The sequence below is a fragment of the Apostichopus japonicus genome, chromosome 13, assembly GCF_037975245.1.
Source record: "Apostichopus japonicus isolate 1M-3 chromosome 13, ASM3797524v1, whole genome shotgun sequence".
NCBI classification, from domain to species: Eukaryota; Metazoa; Echinodermata; class Holothuroidea; order Aspidochirotida; family Stichopodidae; genus Apostichopus; species Apostichopus japonicus.
Window position 1 is genome coordinate 19,662,775 of NC_092573.1, and position 26,984 is coordinate 19,689,758.

General features: G+C 38.6%; 1 protein-coding gene and 1 long non-coding RNA gene across 4 annotated transcripts; one reads left to right on the forward strand and one right to left on the reverse strand.

The window, feature by feature from the left end:
• Positions 1 to 663: 663 nt before the first annotated feature.
• On the forward strand, positions 664 to 25,772 carry LOC139978540 (organic cation transporter protein-like). Of its 2 annotated transcripts, none has more exons than XM_071988836.1 (11): positions 664 to 777; positions 15,858 to 16,280; positions 16,748 to 16,851; positions 17,413 to 17,567; positions 17,995 to 18,163; positions 18,397 to 18,523; positions 19,090 to 19,178; positions 19,573 to 19,781; positions 19,958 to 20,066; positions 20,518 to 20,727; positions 25,394 to 25,772. In XM_071988836.1, exons 1-11 carry the CDS (start codon positions 709 to 711, stop codon positions 25,434 to 25,436), a joined length of 1,707 nt encoding a protein of 568 aa, XP_071844937.1. In that variant the 5' UTR covers positions 664 to 708; the 3' UTR covers positions 25,437 to 25,772. The 2 variants fall into 2 exon arrangements, with proteins under 2 accessions (XP_071844937.1, XP_071844938.1); XM_071988837.1 differs by lacking the exon at positions 664 to 777 and adding an exon at positions 6,315 to 6,811.
• LOC139978541 (uncharacterized) lies at positions 21,985 to 25,385 on the reverse strand. Of its 2 annotated transcripts, XR_011796977.1 has the most exons (3): positions 24,316 to 25,124; positions 23,485 to 23,641; positions 21,985 to 23,213 (listed from the first exon to the last, which is right to left on the reverse strand). It is a non-coding gene; the product is annotated as an uncharacterized lncRNA (long non-coding RNA). The 2 variants fall into 2 exon arrangements; XR_011796976.1 differs by having other exon boundaries at positions 21,985 to 23,641; positions 24,316 to 25,385.
• Positions 25,773 to 26,984: the final 1,212 nt, after the last annotated feature.

Here is a 26,984-nt window from a genome sequence, read left to right on the forward strand (position 1 = left end):
AGAATTTAAGGTGAAGAATGAACCAAACATCCATTTTGCCGGGTGTTTTGATGTGAATCAGTGGTTTTCCGAAAATGAAGCTGACATCTTCCACCCCTATATTGAACCATTGTCTCTGCCATCGCTACCCTTTAAGTTTCGACCAAACAGAAGCAACTCTACATGATAATTATAGCCTTAAGAACAATGCTTAAACCGCCCGATTTTTGTATGCAAAAGCAGACAGACCTGTTCACATCCGGTCGGAATGTTTGTGAGACTCACATGTGACCTGAAAGTTTGTACGACCGTGTACTCTACGTGTTGATGCGCTATGAAAGTGTGAATAGTTACAGATTATTCTCGAAGATGTAGACGTCTGTTGTAACAGTTATGTAACAAACTCAATATTTGCGAGGAAAAAGAATGCGTTTTAAACACAACCGTTGCATTTTATTTCTAGCAGTTTGTGAAGTGAAATATTGACAATTTCAGACCAAACTGAATGAGACTATATAAGTTGAAGTGAAGTCACATATAAAGAATGAAACTTCTTAATGTAAGCACCCGTGTTTTCCTGTTGCTAGGCAACATTGTAGTCCTACGTATTGACATAACTTACGGAATCTGGGAGCATGGTGTCATTTCTGCCAGCAGTTTATAAACACAATCGCATTAAACTAGTTTGTTCGCTCACGCTTGGATCTGAATGTGAGTATTAACCGATCAATGGAACGCGAAGTGAGAAAATTTATAAGACAAAGAAAAACAACTTTTGCAAGCCTGTTGTTATTCACGGTGAGTCAAGTGTACGTGGCAATACCATTTACATATGAATTGCTACGATATATTGTAATGCAAAAAACATTGAAGATCACGATGAAAACATGTGATCACGTGACAGGTTAATGTTCTGATACGGAGCGAATGCAAGTTGTGACGATAGAAACTTGTAAACTTATATGTGGTGACGACAGGCCCGTGGTCGTAAACAAGAAATGTGCCTCCACCACTGGCCAAAATTGCCAATATTGTTGTAGTCTCCTATCTTTCATAGCTAACGCTGTTTCACAGCTATACTGAGGTACAACCCCCCCCCCCCCCCCACAATTAAGGGAAAAATAAGTTTTAATTGTAGAAATGGAAAAAGGTGCCATTTCTAAACGTAAGAAAAAGGGCACTTTTGAGGTTTCTCAAAAACCTGAGGATGGACACGTGTCCATTGTGCCCTGCACCAACCACCCTCCCCAGGCTGCGCCGCCCCTGGATATATTTCAATGGTTCCTGCAAGTTATTCCTTTAGTTCCCTCTCTCCGCCTCCCATCCTCTGTTTGCTTTATCGTGATCCTGTATCGCGTCAATGCTTCGCGCACTATACAGGTCTATATGGAGCCTTGTTTTTTTGTTTTTTTTTTGGTGTGTTTTTCGTTAATAAAAGGAAAGCCTACTAGTCCGGGAGCCCAGAAGGTTTATTCAGCTGAAGAGGTACAAAAGGTTTGGTGGCCTGATTGTGTTGGTAGGTGACCAAGCATCAATAAAATGTGTTGCTGCCGGGGCACACCCTGCATGGTAGGTGAGGGGGTAACAAAATAGGGGGGCAAAATATGCTTTTATTTAGCTGAAGAGGTACAAGCACAAAAGTTGCTGGATCTTATTCCCAGGAGGGTACCTTGCATCATGGTGGCAATGACAGCAATATCTGACTGCATGGGGCCCCAGACAGTAGCCCAAAAGAGGCCCGCCCATATGGTATTATTCAGCTGAAAAGGTACAAGGGTGAATTCTTTTGCATTTGAACTATTACACATTGTGGTGTACTAAAACACTAATGACAGTAACTTTGTCCTGCATAGGGGCCCAAACAGTAGCCCTAAGAATGGGCCATGCGGTACAACCAGCTGTTGGCTAATTTAACTAGCTGAAAAGGTACATGAAAAAAACTTGTTGGGTACTGCTCCCAGCAAGACTAATTTCATTGCTGTAGCAACAACAGCAATATCTGACTGCATGGGGCCCCAGACAGTAGCCCAAAAGGGGCCCGCCCATGTGGTATTATTCAGCTGAAAGGGTACAAGGGTAGATCCTTTTGCATTTGAACTATTAAACATTGAGGTATACTAAAACACTAATGACAGTAACTTTGTCCTGCATATGGGCCCAAACAGTAGCCCTAAGAATGGGCCATGCGGTACAACCAGCTGTTGGCTAATTTAACTAGCTGAAAAGGTACATGAACAAAACTTGTTGGAAACTGCTCCCAGCGAGACTAATTACATTGCTGTAGCAACAACAGCAATATCTGACTGCACGGGGCCCCAGACAGTGGCCCAAAAGAGGCCCGCCCATGTGGTATTATTCAGCTGAAAAGGTACAAGGGTAGATCCTTTTGCATTTGAACTATTACACATTGGGGTATACTAAAACACTAATGACAGTAACTTTGTCCTGCATAGGGGCTTAAACAGTAACCCTAAGTATGGGCCATGCGGTACAACCAGCTGTTGGCTAATTTATCTAGCTGAAAAGGTACATGAACAAAACTTGTTGGGTACTGCTCCCAGCAAGACTAATTACATTGCTGTAGCAACAACAGCAATATCTGCCTGCATGGGACCCCAGACAGTGGCCCAAAAGGGCCCAGCCCACATGGTATTATTCAGCTGAAAAGGTACAAGGGTAGATCCTTTTGCATTTGAACTATTACACATCGGGGTATACTATAATGCTAATGACAGTAACTTTGTCCTTCATAGTGGCCCAAACAGGTCCGTATGGTGTTATTCAGTCAAAGTAGTACAAGGGTGAATCTTTCAGCATTGATGCTGATACATTTAGGTTTACCTAAGTAGATCTACCAATGACACCAACTTCGTTCTGCACTGGGGCCCAGACAATATAGCCCAACATAGCCCCTCCTTTCATGTTTATTGTCTCTTGCCACGATTGGACGAGCAGTGAGAGAAAACAGAAATGATATAATTGCAAGAGATTTATGATTTATTGGACCTGGTTAACAACGTTATTTGTCTTCTTCGTTAGAAATCCAGTGTAACGTACCTTATAATTGGATTGCGAGGCAATTCAAAACTGTGAATACCACCATAACTGAACGCTATGATAGGTGCCCTTTTTTTTAAATGTAATTTAAAATACTTTGTGTAGCCAGAATTGTATCTTTCAGAATGACCTAAAACATTGTACTGGCCCTAATTAACTGAAAGTTGGTCTCCATCGTTGTAGCATTGAACTGATATACTTTGATTCAAATTGCTCAATCATTGATCGTAATGATTTATCAGTGATAATCATATGAAGGCATGTTAACATCATCACTTGCTGAAATAACATATTTACAGTTTTGGTTAAAATGATAACATATAGTAACATCCATAATACATGTACACTAGGGTAATGTACCGAAAACAGTCAATTGGACACCATTTTGTATATCTTAGGCAACATTGATAACATAAAGTTTAGCACACAGAATTATAACGAAAGAGTGTTACTAGATTCCCATAGCTAGGTACAAAAGTTAGGAATGTACAGACAAGTAACAAGTACTGTAAGTCAGTGGAATTTTCTGAAATGTAAGCTGCTGACATTATTATTGTCCATTGTCACAGCAGTACATGGAAAATACAGCACTTGATTTAGCGAGTAATACACTAATGTTACATGTTAGGGTCAACCAAGAAAAGGCCAAATATCAAAACTACATCAATCTTCAACAGCCTCATAGGTTCTGGGTAACAGGTTTTGTACATGTCAAGCAGATGAAATGTTGCTCCAGGGTGTGGTGGAAGTTTTGTTTTAACCACTGCAAACAGATGGGTTTTATTACATAATAACTATGAAATCCATAAGTTCCTGTCAATAGAGAATATTACCTTTCTGCCCGTTCTATTGTGTTGATGTATGTCACAATATAATGATTATTTACGACATAGAAATGGCACAAGTAATTGTTTGCGTTCTCATCAAGGGTCATACCTAATCCTCATCCTCACATTCACTCTCACTGTCATCACTCCATGGCTGATCATCCAACTCACTGTCATCATCAACATCTGCTACGTCCATATTGTATTTTCTCATATTTTCTGCATAGTTATCTCTTGGATCAACGACAGCATCCAAAGCCAGAGTCATTTCTTCACGCTCATGTACTGGCTCCGAGTCTTCACTGAACAATGTATCGGGTAGAGCTTCACCTTCATACCAATGGGGCACATACAGTCCATCATCATTGGCGATCCATCATAATTCAGTGGGTGCAGGTCTTTGGTTGGTTGTTTGGTATGTGCATGGCTCCACATCGTAGCAACGAAGTTTGCCCGTAATACGTGTTGATACAGTACCTTCTCACATGGTGGTAAAGATGAGCAATTGATCTTCTTTACGTGTACCGCTTGCTGTTTTCTTTTAGTCATCCTGGTGAAAGACTGGTGCCTGGCTTCATTGATGTCGTCCAATGCCTTGAATCCATAGATCCTGCAAACAAATGCAGTCACTGCAGGTTTATCGACAGCATTGGTGCATTAGGACTTCAGTGCCTCAACGTTATCAGGGTCTTTCTCTAGATAACTGAAGGGTACAGACTTGCCTTTCCGGTAGAACGCAGAGTTGTAGTCACAACCAGTCAGAGCATGAAAACTAATGAGAGCTTCACTCAAACCTGTTTGCTTTCTTTCAAGCTCACGTGAAATGTTGGTTACGTTTATGAATCGTCTCTTGCTTCCTGAACCGAAGTCCAGAGTGATCATCGATGAGGCTGGCATTTTGGGGACAAGACCATGATTTGATGATTTAATTGTTATCCGCCGTCTTGCCCCATGCAGGCAGATATGCTGTAAATACTGCAGCAATAGATTTAGTCCTGCTCGAAGCGGTATACAACACGTTTTGTTTATGTACCTTTTCAGGTAGGGATATTAGTTAAAAGCTGGTTGGGCTGCAGGGCCTATCTTTAGGGTTACTGTGAGGGCATATATGCAGGACAAAGTAACTGTCATTAGTATTTTAGTATACCCCAATGTGCAATAATTTAAATGCAAAAGGATCTACCCTTGTACCTGTCCAGCTGAATAATACCATATGGGCGGGCCTCTTTTGGGCCACTGTCTGGGGCCCCATGCAGTCATATATTGCTGTTGTTGCTACAGCAATGTAATTAGTCTTGCTGGGAGCAGTTTCCAACAAGTTTTGTTCATGTACCTTTTCAGCTAGATAAATTAGCCAACAGCTGGATGTACCGCATGGCCCATTCTTAGGGCTACTGTTTGGGCCCCTATGCATGACAAAGTTACTGTCATTAGTGTTTTAGTACACCACAATGTGTAATAGTTCAAATGCAGAAGAATTCACCCTTGTACCTTTTCAGCTGAATAATACCATATGGGCGGGCCTCTTTTGGGCCACTGTCTGGGGCCCCATGCAGTCAGATATTGCTGTTGTTGCTACAGCAATGAAATTAGTCTTGCTGGGAGCAGTATCCAACAAGTTTTGCTCGTGTACCTTTTCAGCTAGATAAATTAGCCAACAGCTGGATGTACCGCATGGCCCATTCTTAGGGCTACTGTTTGGGCCCCTATGCATGACAAATTTACTGTCATTAGTGTTTTAGTACACCACAATATGTAATAGTTCAAATGCAAAAGAATTCACCCTTGTACCTTTTCAGCTGAATAATACCACATGGGCGGGCCCCTTTTGGGCTACTGTCTGGGGCCCCATGCAGTCAGATATTGCTGTTGTTGCTACAGCAATGAAATTAGTCTTGCTGGGAGCAGTATCCAACAAGTTTTGTTCGTGTACTTTTTCAGCTAGATAAATTAGCCAACAGCTGGTTGTACCGCATGGCCCGTTCTTAGGGCTACTGTTTGGGCCCTTATGCAGGACGAAGTTACTGTCATTAGTGTTTTAGTACACCACAATGTGTAATAGTTCAAATGCAAAAGAATTCACCCTTGTACCTTTTCAGCTGAATAATACCATATGGGCGGGCCTCTTTTGGGCTACTGTCTGGGGCCCCATGCAGTCAGATATTGCTGTCATTGCCACCATGATGCAAGGTACCCTCCATGGAATAAGATCCAGCAACTTTTGTGCTTGTACCTCTTCAGCTAAATAAAAGCATATTTTGCCCCCCTATTTTGTTACCCCCTCACCTACCATGCAGGGTGTGCCCCGGCAGCAACACATTTTATTGATGCTTGGTCACCTACCAACACAATCAGGCCACCAAACCTTTTGTACCTCTTCAGCTGAATAAACCTTCTGGGCTCCCGGACTATACAGTGAATGACGTTCTCGCTCAAGCCAACCATTGTAAACTGTCTGACGTTATTTCATGCCTGTTGGTACGTAGGCTACTACGAAAGAATGCCAAATATTGCCGGGGGTCCTTTATAATATATTTTGTCAAATTTTCATGGATTAACATATTAGGCCTAGTCAATGCAAGTTTGTGATGGTCTAGTAACTTATTTTTTTGCCGTTTGGAGTGGACCCGATTTATATAAAACAAGAATAATATATTTGATGCAGTCAAATACAAGCCGTTGAAGCGAGACTTCGACCTTTGTTGCGTAGTGTTATCGCCTGTTTGATCACCACCGACAAGAGTAAAAGAGGCAACACATATAATACTACAGGCTGCTGCAGCAGGTTAACTTCATGTACCTGGACGAGACAGACGTCAAAATTGTTCCTGGCGAGTGTGATAAGTTAGGTTTCAGTGTACTTAACCTGTAGGTCTATATAATAAAAACGTAACAGACGGGTGCAAGCCTAACCAAAGCACCATTTGTGTGAAATTGCAGACAGTTTGGTAAGTAGAAACTGTTTCATATTGTTCTTCTTTTTTTCTCTTTCTTTACTTTTCCGGTTTTTGTTTGTTTGTTTTCATTGTTTTTTTTTTCTTCAACGAATTAAAGTTTGCACTGAACTCTTAGATATGGCTCTATCATGATTGTTTACAGATAAAATCTGATGAAAAGGATAAATGTTGTGACCAACCTGTAAGATTTACTGTGAAGTATACACTGTGATCATAATTCCACTTAATTAAAAGTTGAAACGCGCGTGCTGACGAGGGGCATATTAAACTGATTCAGGCTACGACTATATATACGTATAGGCCTATCTATATACATACATGAATGGTAGGCCTATTATTTATGCAGTCTCGTTGCGGGATGGATAAAACACTCTCAGGTAATTGTGTGAGTTTTCGATTCCAGCGATTGCACATCTACAAGGAAATATATGTGAGTTGTGCAGTTAAGCCTGGATCAGACTGAATTTAACGATAACATCTCAAAACTAAATAATTAGTATAATACATATATCATATACAAACTAGCTCTTCTTTAGTGCATGATCACCGAAAAGTGACAAGGAACAGCAGGAACTGAAACTTCTTGTAGAGAAGAGTGTCGGCATGGCAGTGAATTAGTCAATGCGACTTACTGATTTCTGCTGGATTAGCACGCGATTCCGTCGTAACTTCAAAGGAATTCGGTTTTGACTTATCTGGGACGGAATCTCGTTTCCTGATGTTTAAACAGAATGGTGTCTTGGTTTTTAGATTTAGTTCCTTTTCTAGATTTGTCTCGGTCCCGAGAATCGTTTTGGTCAAAGGCAATAACACGTAATTTCTCAATCGAGTCATTTGGGAGACTGAAGTGATTTGCAATTAACAGGTTGTTGATGTTTTTGTTTTGATCGCCGATCTCATTCTCGGCGTACAAACACACACACACACTTACACACAGACACACTTACTAACTAGTGGAGACTGAGAAGGACACCAATGTTGTAAAGCTTCGTAACGACAATCAAATCAAGCTGTGTAATTAAGATTATAACAAATATGTAATTTCAGTATTAATTTACATTAGATGTTCAAATTGCCCAAGCCAGATATGTGACAAGCTAGATGAGACACTTCAGAATCCATTTAACGTAGAAGGGTGACAAATGGTGTCCAACTGTCCCCACCCCCCCCCCCCTCTCCGTCGCCCCTCCACTACGAGTATTCACCCTAAATATGACACGGGCCCAGTTCAAATTGTCAACAAACAAACAAAATTGTCATCTTCCGTTCACCTCATCACCGCTTAGTCAACTGTTACCTTATCCTGGCCTCCTCCCCCCTATAACATCAACCCTCTTCCCCATACCCATGTTAGTTTTGTTGCGTCTACATTTATTTCTGATTTTTAATCCTCTCCAATCAATGTCTTAAAAAAATTGATAGAATAATAATAGATCTGATTTTTACCTGGACGCTCGTGCAGCGAATGAACGGTACCATGTTTCTTTAGTCATATATTATATCGGCTGACTGTTATATATTAACTTAAACCTGATCAGCAATAAGTACGATAATTGCATAATGTTAACTAGTAAACACATTAAAGCATGCACTTCTGTCGCAGCACTTGTTTTTTTTTAGAGGTAACGCATTGTGACGTCATGTTGACGTCAAATTGACGTCATGCAAACCCATTTGCTTTTCGAATGAGTTTTATCGATCATTGGCATTGATTTGTGTTATGTGAATTACCCACATATAACATCAGGTCGACCGTAATCAGCTCAATGGCGGCGAGTGAATGTTTCCACATCAGGTAGTGTGGGAGTTGACGATGATTCTCATCTCTGGGTATATAATTTCTACTATTGCTCAACAACAAAAATTTAAAAAAAAACAGCTACAGGCCTATTTAATTGTATTCAAATGAAAACCACCAACACCTCAATAACACGTTATTGTTCATAATGTATAAAAAGATGTTTTCATACGAGTTTATCCGTAACCTTCAGTGACACCTGTGTATCATTTATGAGTCCCTATTGGTTTTCTGCATTGAGTCAGCCTAACAAGGTATATAAAACATGGAGGTTGTCAGAGTATAGGACAGGAAATAGCATCCAGTTTTCCTCTGTGCAGCATATAAATTAAATAACCAGGCGCTATGGTGCAGTATATATGTAAAAAAAAACTGTGGAATTTCAGACAGAATGTAGGATGATATTGACTATATACCTACTATCAACATTTTGTTTACCAAAGCCCTTCACATGCTTGACCCTAATGAACCATGGTTTACTCAGGTAACAACTCCAAGGTTAACACCATAGAGCTGAAATCTTTAAAAAAAATAACTCATTTGAGGTTGGCTTGTGTCAATACCAACACGCAGAGCCTGTTAAAGTTACTTGCTAGGTAGGCCTATATATTACATATTTTATGTAATCATAAAAAGGCAGTCTAAGACCGACTTTAAAAGGCGATAAAGAATACCAGTTGCCAAGTTCGTCTGGGAAATCTAGGTGGTGCCGTTTATGACAAAATAATCCAAATTGTTGATAACAAAACAGCAGCCGAAAATACTTCAGCTCCCAGTTATGCATCAAGGGGCTGGAATGTAGTTTCCTGAGTGAATGACGGTTCGATAACGTTCTTATTTCACTTCCGGTATGATTCTTTCTTTCCTGTGACCTTCTGTGTTTTGCAAGCCGTAAAACTTAACACATGCAAGAACTTGGACTTGACATCACAAATAATTATATGCAGATCTTCGTTCGGCATTTCTTATATACAATCTACTATTGATTGAATCGAGCTCAAAGTTTACGTTGATATTCTTTGGTTCTATAAAAACGATCTCTTGGTCTCTCCCTCACTACTGATATGTATAACGTCTATATATTTCAAGCTCATTGTGTCGGTTATAATTACTCGGCATACGCTCTACCCTCCCCCCCCTCACCCCCTCTCCCTCCCCATCAATTGCTACATCTCGGCTAATTCATGATTATATATATATCACTGTGTCACCTTAAAGTTATTACGGTTATAGCATTCGATTGCTTCGTTATTTGTTGACACCTAAAACTTCTACAACGAACGGCTGAAAATAACCGTACATCTGTAAGTCAAAAACAACAACAACAAAAACCCCCAAAAAACAGAGATAGCGACATTACCCATTGTTTATAGTTTCATATCTTGCAGAACAGACAAGTGAGAGTAAAAATATAAAGTCACAGATGTTAGTGCTTGCTAACTTTGAACTCAAAAGTCACCAGTCGTGACCTTTAAAGTGATACCCTGTTAGAATTGAATAACACTTTGCGAAAGTTTTCCGAAGTTCTGATTCTCCATTTTAATGTATAGCCTAGAGATATTCCGATGTATTCAATATATGACAAGATAACAAAAAAATAGTTTCAGTCAATGAAAACTGAGGTGGACATATGTTTGTTGTAGTTTGAGCACGACTGACCATTACTTGAATTACTAGCATATTTTTGAGGGTGGTGTCGGGAGGGAGGGGGGCATTACAGTCTGTACAGTCTGTACAGTTAGACTGTACAGACTGCATAGAATGTATAGTATGGTATGGTATGGTTTATTGTATGGTATGGTATAGTGTGGTGTGGTGTGGTATGGTTTATTGTATGGTATGGTTTATTGTATGGTTTATTGTATGGTATGGTATGGTATGGTATGGTATGGTATGGTATGGTATGGTATGGTATGGTATGGTATGGTATGGTATGGTATGGTATGGTGTGGTGTGGTGTGGTGTGGTGTGGTGTGGTGTGGTGTGGTGTGGTGTGGTATGGTATGGTATGGTATGGTGTGGTGTGGTGTGGTGTGGTGTGGTGTGATGTGGTATGGTATGGTATGGTATGGTATGGTATGGTATGGTGTGGTATGGTGTGGTGTGGTGTGGTGTGGTGTGGTATGGTATTGTACGGTACGGTACGGTACGGTATGGTATATATACAGTCGACTATATAGGCTGAACAGACGCTTTCACCAACAGTGAGTCAGGATGACGTAATGTTAAGTGTGCGACTTGTGAAAACATGTTACCTAAATAAATAAATTTGTCTTTACTTGACATTTCCGATATGGAATTGTTATAAGATAAATTTTCATATTTTAATATGCGATGTAAAATATATTTTATTGGGGTATAAGTTTGTTATAAGCATAGGTCACCTCATATACACCGCGCCGAGAAGAACCTGTAAGGTATGACCTGATGGCATATAAACAGTTCACATAAATGTGTCCTCGTGAGAAAGAAGAAGAACATCTTTCGTTGCCCCGGGGTAAACAGAAGACGTTACAAATAAATCATAGCGATATACACAACGGAGTGACTACAATATATAGTTATCGAAATTTATTTTAATGTGTTTTATATAAGTGTCATCTTTATAGTTTAACTGAAATTACCAGGCATGGAAAATTAGAAAAACATACACTTTGTTTATGACGGACAGACACATTGTGATATTCTTAGATCACCCTGTGGAGCGAAGAAGTTTATATTAAGTCATAAAAACATACAAGTCAGTATAATTCATGTGATGGCTTATTTGATGCCAATACGTATGAGGAATGGTTGGGGGGGGGGGGGGGGTTACATTGAGAAAAAATAATTGAACCACCCACACAAGAGAATTTGACCACATAATAGGCTTTGATTTGTACGTTACGGTTATTAGAAGGTAACATGTTTGGATGTTTCATCTCATGTATGAATAAATAAACGAGTGTTTGAATGATTCGATGAGTAAAAGAATAATTGGATGATTGAATGATTAATTTATTAATGGAATGATGAAATGGGTGATTGTATGATTGATTGAATGAATGATAGAAGGACTGAATAGATAAATGGATCAGTGAATGAAATGACTGAATGGAATAATGGATTAATTAGTGAATTTGAATGAATGAATGATTGAATGAATGAATGAATGAATGGAAGATTGACTGAATGACTGACTGGCTGGAATGAATGAATAAATGAGAGAAATAAAGACTGAATTACTGACTGACTTAATTGATTGATTAATTAATTAATTAAATTATTTATTAAGGAATTAACTCTTTCCCTCCATTTATTCAAGTTTGTTTTCTTTTTACAGAATCAAATAATACATAAAGTTATGATATAGCACAATAATGGATCAGTGTCCCCAAATTAACATGTAGAAGTACAGTCAACTACTTGAATGTAAAAAGTAAGCCACAACAGAAACAACAACGAAACAACTGCAGAAGCTATCGAAATAAGTCACCACAACCAGAAGAAAGCATTCTGGATCTGCAAACACTTCACCTTGTTCCTATTCTTCTTTTTTGACCTAGAGTAATTATATTTTTCAGGGTCAACAGCGAACTAAAATTTATCAAAGAATTATTCGATACATCAACTCTTAGTTTGACGACTGGTCTGATAAATATAATTTTCCATATGTAAAATTAAAAAGTTATACGGGTGGATACAACTTTTCCCGAAAATAAAAATATTTTTCGTTGTTAAAAAAGTTATTTTCTTATAAAACGGTTTTCAACTTCTCAAATAAAATTTGACTCGTTTAATGGCCATCACAGAACAAGTGTTGCAGAGATTCCACATGTCTTTGCCATAAGGAACAATGACTTTCATTGGCTATTCCCTCACTAAACTGCAGTTTATTTGTCGCAATAAATCTATGTAAAAAGCGAAACTGAAAATAACGCAATTTATTATCTTGAACAGAAAAACTCGGCATGTTGAAAACAAACACTTTGTAATCCTTTTCTGTACTATTTCATTAAAATACATTCAATTAATCCAAAGTATAAAGAAAACGGAAACCTCTCAATCTGAAACCGGACCTTAAACCGACCATTCGTCAAAGGATGACCATGCTCATCAAATAGGTCAAATAGGTCACTAATATTTTTTTTAAATGAAAAACTGATTATCAATACCACAGCCTTATCTATACGGATAAAGAATTATTCCAAACAATTTGGTGATACCAAAATACTCAGTAGGCCTATTAAAAGAAATGTCGCACCATACAAGCATATGTGACTTGATAAAAACGTTATTAATTTTACGAATATCTTCCTTAGCACAATTGCACTGAAGAAAAGAACTTTTACCAAATGGACCCCTAACGCAATGTCGAAATCCTTTCTTATCATGCTTATCATTTACAATAACCTTTGACCCACGTGCATTTTAAACTGTTAATGAATCTTTGCAGATGTCTAGGAATAACATTAAATCCCCCCCCCCACCCACCCCCGCACTGGATGGACTGATACTAGTAGACCGTTTAAGTTTGGTCGGATTTCCAGACCAAATAATATAAATAATAACCCCTTCGAGACCCTTAATGAACTTAATTAATTGATTTATATATTTATTAATTAAACTGGATAGATTAGGCTTTTGGTTCACCATAACAATAATGAGTTGGGTTGACACTTCGTTTTAAAAGTTCTTTTATAAAAAAAATTTAAAAAACACTTCATATTTCGCTATTCTTTAAACTTGCCCATATTCACACTCAAGCAGCAGAGAGAATGGCATCAAGGCCTATTTAGAAAGTTCTCTCCTTGTCTACAAAATGGGAATATTTTATGCTTGTTCTCATATGAAGAATTTGGCATGGTACCTTAGAGTTAGTCTGATGGCACTTTTGACCTGTTGGCACATATTTACATGTCTGCGTTTAATGCCATGTATTTTGATTTCCTTTTATTAGAAGGAATTATTAGGCCCTAAATCCATTCACTATCACATTCCTTAGGGATTATCGGATCTTTGTTAATATAAAAATGAACTCGTTTTGTAACCCGGCTCTCGAGAGACACATATTATAAAGTAGTAGGCCTACATGTCTAGTTTTCAACTGAAATTTCACACGAACGCACAAATTCTTGAAAAAAAATGTATACAAAAACATGCAACGACTCACTATGCCAATTATTAATATAGAGATTTTTGTGTAGGTGGAAAGATCAAATGGAACATCTGTTTTTAACTTTGCTTGAAAAAGAAAAACAAAAACATGGCCGAAGGAGGAAAGGAAAATATATAGAATTTTGTCATCAGCGCTATGTATAACTGACAGGTATACACATTTCAACAGTGTGCATGGCTGTCAATTACAAAGCGTTCATGAACTCCAGATTCGATATTTCGCGTTCCAAAGAGCCACTTGGGTGACAGCTCCCAGCAGTCTACTACTCCATACAAGACATATAGCGTAGCATGAATGAATAATGTGAATCAGAAAAAAACAATGATGACTTTCATAACATTCTACGTCTCAAAGAATTCGGTCATTTTCGGATGTCTGTTGTTGGCCCCTTGGAAAGAATCATTTTATAACTTTCACCTTTTATACAATGTCATGAAGTGGCTTAAGTTATTTCCCGCGTCGCTTCTGCATGCTTAGTTCAGATTGGTTTGCCATGCACAGTTGTTGCCTGCGTGCATGCTATGGGTAGCTGTCACACTGTTGGCAAATTCCATATTCACAGAGAATGAAGGATGAATAACCAAAGTAAGGGAAACAGATTACAGGTATAGTGTAACATTTATAGCAATAAAGTCATGCATTGAGTAAATGTTCGTATTCTATTCTTAAAGCACATCAATATTCGTCACAAATATGACAGAAAGACGAACAACGGTCAGCAGTGCTTCAACTTCAACACGGTATTTTACTGTCACGCGCAAAATTGCCTCTCCCTCTCCCTCCCCCTCCCCCCTCCCCGCTTCACTGAACCATTTAATTATCTAATTTAACACTCCTTACTGTCTGGAAGTGAGTTAGTAAGTTGGAGATGCAGAACTACCCGGAAAGATCTCTAGAAAACTTCAATTTTTATCATGCTGAAATTTGGGGTTAACACTGGACTAATAAATTTTTCGATGAACATTACCAAAACCTTCCAAGGAATTCAGCAGGAAAACTTTCATGGTAGCCGCATTTTGCTCATCTGCATGTGCCAACCCAACCCAATGAAATATATCACTGAGACGTCATGCCAATTATAGTGTCCGACCCCCCCCCCACCAACCCCTACACGCCCGCCCCAACCAACCCTAGTTATTTCAAATTAAGTTCCGAATACACTTGTACCATGAACTGTTCCCGCTTCGTTTCTCCCACCTCCGTCGTTATGAGGTTGGGGGAATAATGTTCAGTCACGTGCTTCTTTACATTCATTCAACATTCAACATGGGCCGGCTCCTCGGGGCCCATGTTGCGGATCCAGGGACTGTGGGTGCATTTTCAACAAATATAATACCAGAGTATATTTATTAGGACAAACAGGCATTTACAGTCTAGAAATGCCTTGGTATGCACCATTTAACGTCTATAGTCCACCCAGTCACTGAACTATTAAGGCCTATATGTTTCCCTAACGTTAACTATAAGTCACGTTTTCATATTTACCTCATTTCATGCTCCTTCAGTTGGCGCCATTATACGGCGTCTACCATGCACTCAGCCTTCCGTGCCTTTTTTCTTTTCTACAACAGACAACGACAATTTGACGGAAACACTTTTGTGTAGAGTCGATATTGATGCTGGGTTAATTTAGATCCACTAACCGAATCACCTATCAGACGTGAATTATAGCAGTTTAAAAACTACATTTTGCAGTCAGTTTTTACCCTCTGCTGACCTTACCCACGTAGTAGAGATTATAGGCTTCTTGCCACTCAGTGTGAGACATCCACATTTCCAGTTCCATCATGTTGAAAGTTAATCGGGTTTACGTGTTTAGGCTTTAAGACAACATAATACAAAGGACGACAACCGACAAGCACGGTAGATAAAGATAATTCATGACCCTATTAGGGCGCGAAATGTTGTTTTGAAGGGATCTGATCGGATGTGTAAAATAGTAAATATATAGTGTAAGTGTTTTCAATTGTAATTTTTATATTGTTACCTGAATATATATAAATATAGCATCAAATATCAAAGGAAATCAAACATACAGAGGGAGGTAAATGCGTTGTTGTTGTTTTCTTCTTTTTTTGCAGATTTTGCAGATTTCTCGTGAAAAAATGAAGTACGACGAAATTATTAGCCATCTTGGAGACTTTGGTCCCTACCAAAGGCGAATATATTTGTTGCTTAGTTTTCCAGTTTTCTGCTCTGCATGGCATCTGCTTGTCCAAGTCTTTTTGGCTGGAGGGAGTGACCATTGGTGTGCAGAAAGTGATTGGGCAAATACTGACTGTCCGTTTGATTGGAATACGACCGCAGCTGAATGTGAGGAAATCAAGAAATATGCATCAATTCCTGTCTCATCTGACGGTAGCTTCTCAAAGTGTACGAAGTATAACGTTTCCGGGTTGACCTTTGACTCTTCCGGTTACGACGGCTCGGCAAATGAGACAATAGCCTGCGATGAAGGTTGGATATACGATAGAAGCCAATACAAAACCACGATTATAACGGATGTAAGTGTTCTTGTAATAACGTGAAAGAAAACTAAGAAACGCTGATTACAGCCCCCCCCCCTCCGCTACCCACGCTTGGAGAGAGGAGGATCAGTAAGGTCAACAGCCCCAAGGCCCGGGTCGATATGGATGCCAGGGAAAATATTATAGAGGGCTTCTTGGAAAATGTGAGGGCAAAGAATATAGTGTATTCTCATATCCATTAGAAATAATAAAAAGTGCAGAAGGGTACCCGGTTACATAATTGTGCCCAGGTCTCGATCTGGCTCTGCGTTCGTCACCCCATCCCCTAACTTTTCTTTTGTTTTCTTATATATTGATAACTGCATCATACGGTTACATTTAGACCAATTATAGTACCATCAAAGTTTACTTCTTCCATTACAATATTATTTTCTTCAATCGAAATTAGTAGTTTTGTTGCTAAAACAGTTTTTTCTTCTTTTTGTTTAATTGTGTTTTTACAGTTCGACTTAGTTTGTGACCGCAAAAGTTTACCAGAGATTGCCCAGGCGGTGAACTTTGCTGGAATCATGGTTGGATCGTTTGTTCTCGGAATTCTTGCTGACAAGTGAGTAATGCAGGACCAGATCCAGGGGGGGGGGGACCCGGGAGGAAGGTCCCTTCTTCTGAATTTTTTTATGGCACTAAATATAACTGATGATGATGATGATGATGATGATGATGATGACGACGACGACGACGACGACGACGACGACGACGACGACGACGACGACGACGACGACGATGACGATGATCATGATCATGACCATGATCTTGATCATGATGATCATGATGATCATGATGATCATGATGATCATTATATGACATATATTACTATGTTTTGATATTGTAATATACATTTGAGCATTACAGATTGCATTTACCTTAACACCTTATCACTTCATTAGTCGCAGATCTAATACCTTTGATCAAATATGGACGCTGACTTTCAAAATATTTGCAAAATAATTTCCGGAGGAAGATAAATTCCCTTTTAGTGACATATTATGAACAGTGCCGTTGATAGTAATGCTCCAGCAGTGTCGTAGAAATGATTCAAACCTCATTACACTTTTTTTCCAACAAAGTGCATATTAAATCATTATGTTATGATTTTTTTGCCTAACAGAATTGGACGTTTCTACACCCTCTACATTTCTATAATCTCTGCATCGTTGTTTGGAACGCTAACGGTATTCTCAAACTCCTTCTGGATGTACACAATCCTGAGGTTCTTTGTTGGTGCAGCTAACTATGGCTGCTTAACCATAGCCTTTGTCGCAGGTGAGTTAATGCTTTATTGGCAAGGTTGTGCCATATATGAGAGTGTACTACTTCTACTCCCCCCTCCCATTTGTCTTACCAACGTGACCAGGAGCGGGTTGGCTTATCGGTTTACCGCCTCGGGGAACCGGTGTGCCATTGGGTCCGAGGCGACGATTTAAGTTCCTCTGAATCGCGAATCCGATCATACGAGAGACGGAGAATATGCAGTTTGTTTCAAGTCCCCAGTGTACTGTCGGTTGGATCTCTGAGCAGGTAAAACTTTTATGATCCAGTCAACTCCCCCCCCCCCCTCCTCCCTCCCCCGATCGTGACCGATATCATTGACCGTATTGCAGAGCAATGTTAGCTGTAAGGCTGAAAACCAACATATTTTCTAATGTTTTGTATATATACTGATCGTTATTCCTTATTATTCTCCATTTAGCGACCGAGTTAATCGGACCTTCCAAACGTGTTTTCGCGGGAGTTGCTATCCAGCTCTTTTTTGCATTGGGATTTATGGCCCTAGCTGGACTCGGTTCTCTTATTCGAAAATGGCGGTATTTGCAACTGACCATATCATTGGTTCCTTTACTTAACCTCCTGTCCATGCCGTAAGTAAACCATCGTGCATATATACATGTATACCTAAAAAGACCATTCCCTACGAACTTCAACGTATAGATACTGACCGATTCGTTAAATATTCAATAAATATTAATCTATAAATATAAATCATTAGATCATATTATGCATATATGACCCAAAGATAATTTGCGGTAACACGTTAACATATTGTTACTCATCACATCAATCAATCAATCTGTTCGGTTGTATTTCATTTTAGATTCATTCCAGAGTCTCCTCGATGGTTGTTATCGCAAAACAAAACAACAGAAGCCATGAAGATTATTAAGAAAATTTCTGACGTGAACGGAGTTCCACTACCGAAGCATGACGACATAACCGACGATGTAAGTTAAAGGCATTGAAGACTCGCCCCAAACAGCGGGCCGCCATCTTTAAAAAGTTAACTTTCCGTTGCTTGCAAGTGAAGTTTTTCTCTTGTCGCTACAAAATGCAGACAGTAATGAAACGTGATACCTTGTTATCTTTGATCTAGACCTGAGATGTCCATCGCTGCTATTATATATACACTGTGTTGTGGGTATTGACCGCAGTTGTATGTACCGACTGTACACTAGTGTCTAATTACCGACGGTTGCAAGCTGTGTGTGTATTTTCTGGGATCGATGATGGTGTCTAACACTTCTGTTACACCTCATTTGAAACTAGGTCAGAATACCGGCATTAGACGTTTCTTTTTGCGCGAGTCTTCACACCCTTTAATCTTTTTTCCTCGTCCTTTGATGACGTCAGACTATACCGAGTGACTCACACTCCTTATAATGTGCGACAGTGTCATATCCAATATTTCCCCGGGCCCCTAATCGACCCCAGGCCCCCAGAGCTGTATTTTGTGTGTGACGTCCGTAAATATCGTCTCCTGCTTCTCTGCATGTTTATATTTCATCAACAGGACGATGACGTCACTGTGCAGTACACAGCACTAGACCTATTGAGACGGCCCATTCTGACCGTTAGGCTCTTTACTATGATGTTTGTGTGGTAAGCATGATTTACAACATTTATTTTCCAGTTTGGTCAAATGAAAAAAATCCTTGTCACTTAGTTTCAAATTTATACCCGGCCTTTTCAGTGGCATAACCGACAATTTGTTAAATTCCTAAATATTTAGCTATAATTTAACCCCTTCTTAATTTGATCCAGGGTTATTCGGGGGTTTACACTCCCATCTTTTCAAGCCCACCGTAAAAACATTAAACGTATAGTTATTGGCAAAACATTGGGTATATATACCTGAACAAATATCTAATTCATAGCTTATAGCCTACATGTGCCGCAGAACGAACCAATTCAAGTATATATATTTTTATTATAGGGAAGGTCCCCCCCCCCCATGCAGACCCCCCTGATTTTTTTTTTTTTTTTTTTTTTTAAGGTTCGTTCACACTATGGTCTACTACGGGCTCGCACTCAGTGCTGCAGACTTCGGTGTCAATATATATTTGTCGTTCTTCTTGGCTGGTTTAGTCGAGTTACCAGCTTACACGATAACTGGTTTCTCCATGGAACTGATCGGCCGAAGATTAGCGACATTTATTTTAATGATGATAGGTGGCTCTATGTGCGTGTTGATGCCATTTACTCGTAAGTATTTTGTCATTGTTCTAAATAGTTTTCAATGTGTTGTCGGGTATGACGTGATAAATTCATACAGTTGTAAAAGAGTTGAAATTTTGTTCTTTGTAAATACAAGATGTCCCGTCATTTAAACTTTTTTCTTAATCTGACAAATTTGCTTCCATCTTTATTATTTTCTCCAGCCCTCGGTGTCATTCGAACGTGCATAGCAATGGTCGGTAAATTTGGTGTATCTGCATCGTTCGCCTTGGTTTACGTCTGGGCCGTGGAGATCTTCCCCACACCTCTAAGGTGAAGTTTACTATCAAATTCTACTTTTAAAAACGTATATACCTCTATAGCTATCTGTGGAGAGGTAGGAGGTCAACCCTGCCTCTGGGGGGGGGGTCAACGGTTGTCCATCTACATCTACACTCACCTATATACCTTGTGTTTGCAACTGAATTTGCTTAGGAAGATACTGAACACCTTGTAAGGTGTCAGCCCCACCCCTCACCTTCCCTCGACCAATCCCTGGCTTTGACTTAACAGTATCTATATACATATCCTCTTGGTACCATTTATTTTACTCCATAAAATGACAGCACCTGTATAAGCCGATGCAAGATCATGACTAGCTGATCGTGTGTATCACCGCATATCTGTAACTTTAAATGACAATATGTATTACCTATGGGAAAATACAATGGACATTCAATCCATAAAATTGTCAAATCAACTGACTTATTTCTCCACATTACAGAGGGAACAGTCTTGGTTTATGCACCCTTGCGTCACAGAGCGGGGGTATCTTCTCCCCCTTGATCATTCTTCTTGGAGCGCACTGGGCACCATTCCCGTTTGTCGTGTTTGGTGGCCTTACAATTATGGCAGGCTTCATGGCCCTGCTCCTCCCAGAGACCAAAGGTCAGCTCATGCCAGAAACTATCGCTGATGCTGAGGCTCTTGGAAGGCAAGTTCATATCTCCGCAGATTTTAAACGTTTTCTGATTTTTTTTTTTTCATAGCCATAATCATTGGCGCCGAGAGCCAGACCGGGCCCTGAAAACAATTCACCCGGGCCCGGGAATATACCTCCCATTGAACCCCCCCCCCCTCCCCCCACCTCACTCTATCGTCCGAGCTGGTCTTATTGCATGACAAACCCAAGTTAATAATTGAAGTTGGTTTGTATATGAAGTTTATAGTGTTTCGTTTCACGAAATGAGCATATATAGGCCATCAGCTGAAGCTCAAAATGTGGCTGTAAAATCAGTTTCGTTCCAGCAACACCGGGTCTAGACTTTTAATGCATTTTTGGGTAGTTTAATGCATCACAAACATTATATCAAAAGTTCTCCAAAAAATTTCCTGCAGTATTTTTGTAAGAAACCCTTGAAATTGGGTATGTTATGTAGACATTACGTGCTACGATGCTATGTATTAGGAACACATGTGCTAACGTTAGATTTGGTACAGTGGTGCATACATACCACTCTTTTCTTATATGTTAAATTACGACTGATATATTTTTTTTTGTATAATAGTTGGGTCAGGGTTACAAGAATGGTGGAAGAGGATTCTGGTCTAAGGGTCAGTGAGGGTTGTTTTCAGGCATTACAAGTTGTGCCCCCCCCCCCTCCATTTTTGCCAAAATGGTAAAAAATCACATTTTCAACTTTGAAATATGAAATACAATTTTTGCACATTATAACTTAAGGGTTTTAATTATAAAAATGTACCACTTTTAATACTCAGATATAATGCTTTGTAATAAATCAAATATTTTTAGATTTTCCCCCTATGTTATGAATACATTTCGTCTGTGCATGTATGCGTAAATATACACATATAATGAAAAGTTCCTCTCCATAATTGTTACACTCCCCATCCAAACTGTTTTACAAATGCGACCCCCTCTCCCTCTACTTTACATGTAGCTAAATCCCTAGTTACAATGAGATGTACCAATGCCCCAAGACCAGTGAGCTATTTCTTTTGTATAAATCAATATATAAGTTGGCACACTAAGACGTCATGGCATATCGTAGATGTGAAATAAAGTTATAGTCGGTATATATCCGTTACCTTAGTACTCTTTCTACAGTCTTCTGCAAAACTAGGTACTTTCTCCTTGTTACTGAAACGACATGTTCATAATTCGTATTCCTGCAAAAAGAGTTTCCAAGGGAGTTAACGCATAAAAGAAAAGATCGACAAGGTTTCGAATGGTATTTTGAATAATAATAGTTCTATATTCTACAAATAATATGAATAATAAAGGTGAATGGTACAAATAAGTGAATAACGAAGACAGTTAACTTAAGCCCCAGATATAAAGAAATAATGTATCTATTAAGACTGGGTCGATACACTCAATGGTGTAGTAGAGCTGGGCCTTTGCGATGATTCAAGATACAGGTTCTTCATCAAAAGGCGCGGCGCGGAATTAATAAGTGATTAAAAGTTCATCCAAGGACAGTTGTACTAGTCTTAACAGTATCCACTTCAATTCACTGCATGGAAGTCAGATATGGTATGGAAAAGGGAAAGTCTATTCCGTAGTAGAGGTGAAGACAATTAGATGAAATAAAAGTCACTAAAGACTTGAATATCCTTCAGTCAAAACTTGAACAGATGCACAGAACATATTAACAATATGAATAAAACAGGTAACGAAATGTTACGGCAAACAATAAAGAACCGTGATATTGGAACAGGGTCAGGGGCGATGGTTAAAACCTTTGACTGGTTTCAGGACGCGGTATTTGCGTCATCGCCATCAGTAAATGTAGTTGTGAATATGCAAGAGGTAAAGCATGCCCATAACACCCTCCTCCCCCCTTCCCATCCCCTCTCAAAAAAAGTGTGATTTGAAGAAAATGTGGATATTTATCAAAGGTGTCTGGTAGGTAGGGTAATCTATGTAAAACTACTAATAGCTCAAATGAATATATGAATAAGATCATGTTTTCTGGTTCCTTTAAACTCTGGGGAACAAAATAATGACAACATGACTTTGAAAAAGTTAACCCTCTTCACAAACTTCAAACTTTAATAAAATTTCAGACTAAGATATCAAGATTTAACACCATCACAGTTCATCCTCCAAATCATCTTCCCCTGCATCAACAATCTCAACATCTTCTTGGAAGTTGCTGCAATTTCTATATTTACATAGGTCTGTACACGGTAGTTGTGCATTCATTCAGGAACATCTTCCTTTAAGACATTTGCCGACTCTACAGCTACTGCTGACACACTGAAGCAAAACATCTGGGTCAGGTGGCTTCGTCATCCAAGTGATTATTAGGTCATCATTTTCAAGTTTCCATCCATGTCCCTCTGGTGAGAGTGCATCAATCCTTTGCTGCAATGCCCTACTGTGAATAGCAGCCTGGTTGGTGCAGCGCTTAACATGCTGGATCAGAGCATCTTTTGTTGGTGGTAAACTCTGCTCTGAGGAGGAGATGAACAGAACACCTTGTACCATGAAATTGGATATTTTTGAGTCTCACATTTTATGATGGGGTACCAATATAATTACAATTCAGCTAGAAATATGTTGCAAATTTCTTTAATAATTTCAATGGAAAGATTAACCTGATATTGCATCTCAAAGCGTTTAGAGAATTTTTTAATTTTCCTTGGGGGAGGACCCCCATATTCCAAAAGTCCTAGATCCACCCCTGAACACTCAATGAACCACACATTGAAGAGAGTACTTTACCTTTCAAGATCTGTATGTCTTCCTTGTCAAGAATTGTATCTAGTTTCTTCAACATAGAGAGTGGTACCTCACTTCAATGGCAACACGGTCTTTTCCTCTAATATTCATAAAATCTGGGCTCATCTTTTTTCCGCTCTGCTGCTTGTCGAAGCAATACCTTAATAAAATGAAATAAAAAAAGCAAATTGTTTTGCATTTTCTGTTGATCAAAATGTAAGTTTCAACAAATAAGAACTAAGACAATTTTATTTATATACCATGTGATCTGCTCATCTTCTATGGACAAACAAAGACACATTCAAATTTTGCAAACCAGTGTCATGCAAAAAAGAATTAAAACAGGCTTTTTTTTGACAGTACAGTACATTATCTCTTAATGTTATGGTTTAAATTATACAATGGTAGATTATATCTGTTACTAATAATAAAGGAGACAGATACTTGTTCATTTTGGTAAAGCTAGACAGGCTGACCATAAGACCTTGCAAACCTAACCTTATTGCACCTTTGTTACACTTATTTTTCTAACTAATATAATATCTCTATCATTCAAATAAAGGGCCACAGTAAGAAAACTATGAAGCCTGTATTTAACACTTAGGCTAGTGCCCCAGATGGAGAATTTGAAACAAATTTCCGTTCCTACCACCTTATAACAAAACAAATCAGATGACCATGCCACTAATTATATTATGTTCAGGTCCAACACTGTGCCCTTTGACTTGGATTCTATCCCTCAAGAGCTACTGATCTTGCATTATGCAACTTCTCTGAACACTTCAACTATGCCACAGAAGTACAAGTAGAGTCGTGTAGTATGCTTAGGCTTACCTCCATCGAAAGTCTCTGCATGCTGCAGCTTGTCCTGCACCCGTTTGCAACGCCGAGTAATGTATTGTTTCTTTTCCCACATATAATAAATTGAACCGGCAATACACCAGAGCTTCTGCTTGGTTTCCTCGATCTTTTCCGTCAATTCTTCGTTTAAAATCATAAGTTGTCTCCTCTGGTACTGTCCGTTTTCTTGCAGCAATGTGCTTGCTATCAATGAACCGCCTGTAACACTTATCATGGAACCCCATCATACTATGCTGTTGAACACACGCTTGATCGTAGTAGGCCATGGAGTAATCAGTAGTACGGCGATATCACTGTCTCCGCCGCTGAGATTAAGCCGATCTTTAGCGCAGGAAGTAACTTTAGTCCATCGTTTATTCGTCAGTGCCTTGACTGCTTCAAATTTTACAGATTCAATGTGGACTGAGCACTGTAGATTTCCGTGTGTCGGAGACTGACTAGCGCCCGTGGGAGCCGCCATGTTTGTTGTTTTCTACAAAGATTGCACACAGAACTCATGGCTCATTGGACAATTCATATCACATGGTACAGATATCTCACTGGCGCACAACTTTTGAACGTAAAACGGCAGGTTTCTTAACATACGCAATAAAAATATAGTTCGATCTTTCGAGCGGAATTGCAAAAAAACTGCAGGAAAGTACATGGAGAACTTTTGGATCATTAATCTTAGTTAATTTATGTATTCAATGCTGTAGAGAAATTTTAGACCCGCAGTTGCTGGAACGAAACAAGCGAATTTCGACCTTCAGCTGATGGCCTAATAGTCATCTATTACTATACTATAAGTTCAGTCCCGTTTCTCCTGTGTGCAAATAAAGGTGGACTATATATATATATGTACCTCTTTTATGTTTAAAGTAAACACCAGTTAGTGACAATTAGCCACAGTCATTCCTTTCAAGCACATTTTATGGCATGGACGGACGGAGGGATGGATAAATGGACGGACCATGGCACGAAAATATGTTTACGGTTTGCGCGATATTGTTCTTCAATAATGACAGTAATAGATTATGTTTTTTTTTTTCATTTATTTATTTATTTACAGGAAAATGAGAAGATTGCCGTTGGAACCAGTGGAGGCGTTATAAAACGTTTGTGTATATATATGCCGGTGTTCCCTATGATATATAGAGAATGTTCGACTGATGATATCAGCGTATATCCTGTCCTGAAAAGTTGTTGAACTAGTGGCGGTATACCAGTCTCTCTTTAGCAGAATGCAAGGCCTTCCATCCCGTTGAGTTGTGTAAAATATTGACACCGACGCCGAACTAGATTGATGCCATCTATAACAAAAGACTTTGTACGTACAGTATGCACGTACAGTAACGTATTTAGCGTCGTTTGAAAATTAATGTACGAAATCTTAAATTATGTCTTACTCAAATATATCATACATTTGCTTCTTATTTTTTTTTTCATTTTCATAATAAACGGAAAACGTAGTATAGTATAATTTCACACTGTATATCACACACACACATGTAGATATATATATATCTAACACGGACAGGGTCTCAAATAAGCTACTGTAAGGCTTCCTGATCCATGGGTCTCTAAACTAAACTAACTGTTATCAAAATGTAGATTATTTTATTGATTCTTCTGTTCCATTTCTTAAGAACCGATGCTTTATACGGTTGCTACAGGTTACATTAGTGAGAGGCTGTTAGCCATGTATGTTGTACTTTCTTAACTTAAAAAATTGAAAACTAGAAAACCAAAGAATGGTCACTCATATTTGGCGTACTGCGACAAGCATTTGTATATATACATATATATGTATATATATATATATACATATATATATATATATATATATATATATATATATATATATATATATATATATATATAATATATATATATATATATATATATATATATATATAAATATATATATATATATATATATATATATATATATATACGTATATATATACGTATATATATATATATATATATATATACATATAATTTATATATAATATTATATATAATATATATATATATATATATATATATATTAATTTTGTGCAGGTGAGCTTGCATCATTTCTTACGTCGACGAAACTCTGTATGGTCGTATTTTCATCAGATCAGCAAGAAATAAAATTCTCTTTGGCCCTTTTCTTGGCCAAAGAAACGTTCCATTATTTCGAGTTTTGTCATATTGCTACAACATACAAGAAAAGTATTGTTTAAGTTGTTTTATTTTCTCTTGGTCGAGTCTCTTGTATCAAAACGTCATTTCTGTTCAAAATGAAACTGAGAAAGGAACAAATATGTATTATTCTGGAAGTGTTACTTCATCGCTTCAATTTTGATAACAGACCATTGTATCATTACAAAATCAATCATACACCGGAGCCTGGGATCAGTTGGAACAGAGGTACCCCCCCCCCCCGTGTCAGTTTGCAAATGAAAAGAAATGAATAATTAAAATCCCTTTGTTGAGAAATGAAATATAAAAAAGAATCGCTTTGTTGAAAATATTTTGAATTATAATATTTGAATTGGTTGTATACAGAGGGTGATTTTGTCGAGAAGTTTGTGCATATTTTGTGGGTTGTTTTCTTAAAAGTTTTTATCCCCCTCGTCGAACCATATTCAGCCGCCTCTGTATAAGTTCATTTC

What these genes read in the sequence shown, in the direction of transcription:
- LOC139978540 (XM_071988836.1), top strand. Translation starts at nt 709, where the DNA reads ATGGAACGCGAAGTGAGAAAATTTATAAGACAAAGAAAAACAACTTTT. An exon ending in CTTAACCTCCTGTCCATGCC is followed by an intron (nt 18,164 to 18,396) that starts GTAAGTAAACCA and finishes ATTTCATTTTAG; the next exon opens with ATTCATTCCAGAGTCTCCTC. An exon ending in TTTACTATGATGTTTGTGTG is followed by an intron (nt 19,179 to 19,572) that starts GTAAGCATGATT and finishes TTTTTTTTTAAG; the next exon opens with GTTCGTTCACACTATGGTCT.